General features: G+C 35.0%; 1 protein-coding gene across 1 annotated transcript in view; it reads right to left on the bottom strand.

The window, feature by feature from the left end:
• Nucleotides 1-562: 562 nt before the first annotated feature.
• The window catches only part of FTCDNL1 (formiminotransferase cyclodeaminase N-terminal like), a 41,963-nt gene continuing 36,525 nt past the window's right edge, over nucleotides 563-6,000 (bottom strand). The window contains 5 exon segments of the mRNA XM_036236674.1: nucleotides 563-1,543; nucleotides 1,546-1,625; nucleotides 1,627-1,662; nucleotides 1,664-1,757; nucleotides 1,760-1,906. Coding sequence (XP_036092567.1) covers nucleotides 1,476-1,543; nucleotides 1,546-1,625; nucleotides 1,627-1,662; nucleotides 1,664-1,757; nucleotides 1,760-1,906 — 425 coding nt within the window. The 3' untranslated portion in view covers nucleotides 563-1,475.

The raw sequence follows: 6,000 nt of genomic DNA, 5'->3' as shown, positions 1-6,000 counted from the left end.
TATTGATGCCCAAAACTGAAGTAAAGCTCAAAATAGATCTGGAAAGAGTATTAACAATACGTTTCATTTTTACACCACAGCTTACAAAGTACTTCCATTTAGTTCCCCAGAATACAGCTTTTGGTCAGGGTGAGAACTCTTTGCCCTGTTTCCTAGGTAATGGAACTATGGTTACAGGAAAAGAGACCAAGGACAGGAACCCAAGCCCTGCAATTCACTGTACAGTACACGTGGCCCCCATCAAAGTGACAAAAGAACTATGGGGCTGCTGCTTCTCACCTCTGCAGACTAAGAAACTGATCCATCGGGTCTAACTGGGCAGCATTTGGTCTCTTCACCACAACAACTAAACTTTCTTATACCTGAAAACCAAACTTAGTCCATCATTTCGCCATCATTTTTATACTTATACTGAGAGCAAAAAGAAAACATCCAAAGAAACAGAATTCTGGAAAATTAAAGTGCATTCAGATTCAAGAGTCAAATGTAAGTTTAAAATATATATATAGATATATATATATTAGAAAAGATTACTGGATCTATAAAAAGATTGACTTCAACTTCTTTTTTTTACTTTCAATTCCTTAAAATAAATTCATATTATGTGCTCTTATTAGACAAGACTATCATCTTTCTTGCTAAACAAAATCTATGGAAAAATACATTTTTGTGTGCTTTGTAGATAGAAAATACCTTTACTAAAGCAGCATAAATACTAAAGATTTATATAAAATTGCCAGAATCAACAAGTGGCTTCTTTCGGATCACTAAAAGGCTACATATTTTGATTTCTTTCAAATAAAATTCTTCCGCCGATACTCTCCTTTTTTGTTCAAAAGCAATATGTTCTCTAAACCTTCAGACTTTCCATTTAAATTCCAAAAAGTATAAACACAATTCCTTGAAGTCATGCCCAACGTCACCATTTCATCTCTTTAAATAAACATTAAAAATTAGACAAATTGGGTTTTTGGAGTTATATCTATAATGAGCAATAAGTCATCCTAAAAGTGAGAAGGCAGGAAAAACAATTATGTTTTGAAGGAGTAATTTTATTTTCTAATTCTCTCCACTTTTCAATCACTTAGTACTTGATTTTTTAAGTGCATATTTAAAAAAAAATGATTACTCAAAAAAAGAAAGTTGAATACAGAATTTGGAGATAAAGAATTTGGAGATAAAGAATTAGTTTTGTTCATAAGAATTAAAGATGGCCATTTTACCCAGCAGATTCAGGAGGGCTTCTAATGTACACAAGTGCACAAACTTGATTCAAAGCAGGTTCTCATGAAGTTTTAATGTCAACTAGAATATCATAGGGCAATTATGATGATCTATAAAGACTGGTTGCTGAACCAAGAATGCTCCCAATTTTCCAATACACAATTATAACAAATCTCTTCTTCATTAGCCAAAAGAAAACTTTGTAATAATTGATATTTTCCCCTAAAATTTCAATGAAGCTTTAAACTGGATTATATGAAAATATCTCCTCGTATCTTCCAGAATTCCCTAATATTTTTCTTTATAGTATATTCAACATGTTCTTGCACTCTTGAGGTATAAGTCCAATTAATGCTCTCCCTATAGTACCAATTCCCTGATCGCTCACCAACTTTTTAATGAGCTTCTATGTAATAAGGAAATGTATAAGAAAAATTGCCCCAGGACACTATAAGCCATGTACCAGGAGCATTTTGAGGTTTCTGTAGTTTCTTGGTCTTCAGAACTCTCTACATTGCAAGCTATCTCAATTCCCCTTCATGGGGAAAAGCCACTGCTTGGACACCCTTCAATCCATTCACACTTGGGCCCCGAATGGCACTTGTACTTTCTTTTCCCAAAGTCAAGTCTTGAGAGTCTATGGTAACATTGCACTTTGTCACATGCAGGCTGGCACCAATGCGTGAATCATTAGAAAAGCATGTCACCGAAACAAAGCAAAAGCCTCATTTTGAAGATTCTATTCTTCAGCCAATTTTAATCTGAGGAGCTTCCTTTACTTTGTTTTATTTTAAAATAATAAAATATTTCTCATTATCAATTCCAGAATTTTCCAAAGGATCTATCTCTCTCTTTCTCTTTCTCTCTCTCTCTCTCTCTCTCTCTCTCTCTCTCTCTCTCTCTATATATATATATATATATATATATATGTATGTATGTATGTATGTATATTTAATAACAGAGCTATTTGAGCTACAAGTAGATACTTTTATTCACTCTAAAAGCACCTGGATCTTTTTTTTTCTAGAATGATTAAGGAGAACCTATGTTTTCCAAAATATCAATAGAAAAAGGAAAGTACACTCTAGGATTAATATCAACAGCAGCAAAAAGCCTTGGCCTTCCATTCATTTGGAAGGCTATCTTGACAAGGGTTGGAATTCAGCCTGGGAGACAGTAATAAATCACACTCTGTACCCATCCTTTCCTCCCCAGACACACACCTACCGTCACTGAATTCAGTTAACAGCCAGTGCAAGTGAACCTCAGCAACAGTTTTGGTTATGGAAGGAGGTCATTAAAAAGTGGCAAACAGCCTTGGAATCGGAAAGGTCAAAGACACGTGTCTCATGACAATGTGGATTTGGCAGGGTTTGGAACACTATGTATACTTTCTTTGGTTTAACCTGTTGGGGGCACCTCTTTCATTCATCCCCAGCTTCCCAAGGGACTGGGGCTGCCACTGCCTCTCTAGAGCTCTGCTGCTTTAGAGCCCAGGGGCAAATGTCCTGCTTTTGCCTGTTCTGGGGATGGTGCAGCTCATGTTACATAAATAGCCCTGCTCTGATTATAGTTTACATTATAAGATGGACAACTTGGTTAAATTAGCATTGGTATAAAAGGCTTAGGTTTGCAGTTTCTCCATTTTGGGGGAACCTTACATTTCTAAAAGCAAAGTTGATTAAGGATTGATGTGACATAAAAGGCTGACTTCATCTTCAGTATATGACAATTCATTAGCTACTATTTCAACATTATTTTACTGTCAATGCTTTTTTTTCTTGCTACTTTCAAACTTACTATTCATGATGACAGTATCATGAGAGATATTATTCTTGGTTCACTTTCCCCTAGACAGCTGTGCTTTGGGGGCTTTGCTGCCTAGTCTGGGCACTCTCATACTAATAGATGCTTTACAGAAAATCAGCACATAGAAACCACATTTCATCTTTTTCCAACACATGTACATAATGAAACATTTCAACTCTCAAGGCTAGGCCTCTTCCTATTGGGAATTCTGCAGGAATGAATCAGATTACAGTATTTCTCCATAATGCAGATTTCATAAAAATTAAATTTCCTAACAGTCAATACATCTCTCTCTCTCATAATCTCATACACCAATCACTTACTTTAAATATCTTTGAGAAGTATATCCGTTTTAACATTTCACAGAGTATAATGGAAATTCTTTTTTGTCAATGCTAATGTCATTCATTAATGGAACACATTCAAGCATGGTTTTTCTTTCTCCTCCACCCCTCAACAGGTAACATTACAAATAGTCCCATTTTTGTAAATCTGATCCGCACACCTTATTCTGACTCAAGAACAGGCCTCATCTTTACCATCACTCCAACTTTCTCATTCTGATTTTGCTGAAGAGTATATATACACTTGGCTATAGTAAGTAAAACTATTTGAAATACACATTGGGCCTATTACATTTTGCTATTTCAGAACTTTGATATGCCCAATCAACATTCAGATATTCGCATGTAATTGATCAGCTCAGGGGATCAGCGGCAGTTCCTTCGTATGGACCCATATGGAGGGCTCTTCCTCCTTACACTATGGTGGCATGGGCCATTCCATGCCTACAGCCACAGAATGTATCCTGAATCTCCCACATAGCAAATTGCAAGGTACCTTTTATCACTATGTGCCCAACTATCCCTTTTATAGTAGAATTTCCAAAGTTGATCATTCTTGCTAATAAATGAATTCATTGTCTAAGATAAGTCATTAAAGATAGAAAAAGTTTAGATCTTAAGCCCAGAGCACAAGAGTTTGATAAAGAATACACTTGTCTCAGTATTAATTTTATTAATTAAAAACAAAAACTTATCTTAAAAATACCTCAAAAGCATACTTAAAAGTTAAGTCTTAGAAAAATAAAATTAAATACCAGAAGTAACTTTCATATTTTCTTTTAAGTAAGAGGTAATCACTTAATACAGGGTAATTATTTCTCATGTATACCTTTGCTATGTATATTTAATTTTTTTCTATTAAACTTTAGTTACACAATAATTTATTTTGTTTTATCACTATATCTTACTTAAGCAGTAAATAAGCACAGACAGTCAAAGAATCTGAGACATTTCTGACTTAATCAGGTAGTAGTTTTCTTTATGATGGGTATAAGACCATGACCCATTTCTCCTGGGAAGGGAAGGGGAGGGGAGAGGAAGGGAGGGAAGGGGAGGGAAAGAAAGTAAGAAAAGAAAGAAGAAAGAAAGAAAGATAGGTAGAAAGAAAGAAAGAAAGAAAGAAAGAAGGAAGGAAGGAAGGAAGGAAGGAAGGAAGGAAGGAAGGAAGTAAGGAAGGAAGAAGAAGAAAGAAAGAAAGAAAGAAAGAAAGAAAAGAAAAGAAAAGAAAGAAAAAAGAAAAGAAAGGAAAAGAAAACTGCTTTCTGACCAAATACATACTTTTCCAGTTTCCTCCATTTAATCCTTCTCAGAGTCCAACAGTAATATGGTGATCTAATTCTAATAAATCAAATTCTACTTTTTAATCCAGCAGCCCCATTGACCTTATTCAAATGCTGAATTTGACTTTTTATGCTAATTAAAACTTAGTAAGGATTTTTAAATAAGGGAGATAATTAATCCTGGCAAATTGTTATTTCTAGTTAAATGTCATATAATTAAAGTAATTCCATTTTTTACTCTAAAATTAGAAACCTGATGTGAAAGTTTGTTTCTCAGTTTGCGGTTTAGCTCCGCTCCTGCCTCCCGCAGATTGGCACTCGCTGCTCTGGCGGCAGCAGAATCTCCTCACTGCAAAGCTCAAATTCCAATTTTATTCCAACGCAACTGTCACAACGCCCTGAAGCAAGCTAAAAACAAGGAAAAAAATCTTTGGTATGATTTCACTTTCCATGTGTTCTTTAATGAAAAATTTATCATTCTAAATATTGGTGTTTACTCCTAGCTAAATACTTTTTTTTTTTTTATCAAAAAAGAAAAAGAAACTGAGATTCAGTTGCTATTATTTCACAGGGAAATATAACAGGCCTGATGTTTTCCTGACAATTCTGTTATTTTCTTGTGTGGAAACACTGTATTTATCATATACTGTACGGCTGGTGATTCAGATATTGTAGAGACCTTATGGTGAACTGATATAGATGTAAACTCTCTATGCCAGATTGTTTAAGCAGAAAAATACCAAATGCACTTAATTAACATCTGATGTGTAGCTTTTGCGAACATAAATGCAATATTTGTGTTTGAGCACTGGCAGTAATGACTGTGAACTATGCTATTAATGTCTGGTTTAAGGATGCTTGTGGTAGGACCACGTCTGGAATAACACAAATAAAAACCTGCATTCAGACAAAACAATAGCAAGGAGCCCATTAGAACAACGAAAAAGCAGCACGCAGAAGAAACGCGTGTCCTTTTTCCTCCTATTCTCAAAAATAGTTCCAGGCACCATCATCTTCAATCAATTAAGGTAAAAAGATTCTATATATTTTCCTCTGTAGAAAGAGCTTCATTTTAGGAGGTCAGAAGCTGCTTAGAGATGTCTTTAGAAGTTATTTTTATTATATTAAACTCCTCTTTGGTGGCTAATATTAAAACGTGTGAGGAGAAAGCGGAGGTGGTGTTTTGAGATAGTGGGTATTTTTATATCTGAAGAAATAACTTCGAATTTGTGGATTACATTTCAGTTTGAATAAATAGAGCGATTCTTGTGGACTGATGTACAGCTCCCTCAGCAAACAGGTTTTTACTGAAAACCTGCTGACTATCAGGGACAAGGCAGGTT

Source organism: Rousettus aegyptiacus, unplaced genomic scaffold (genome assembly GCF_014176215.1).
Source record: "Rousettus aegyptiacus isolate mRouAeg1 unplaced genomic scaffold, mRouAeg1.p scaffold_m13_p_2, whole genome shotgun sequence".
Lineage (NCBI taxonomy): Eukaryota > Metazoa > Chordata > Mammalia > Chiroptera > Pteropodidae > Rousettus > Rousettus aegyptiacus.
Note: the sequence above shows the minus strand (reverse complement) of the source record. Positions and strands in the feature narration are given on the sequence as shown.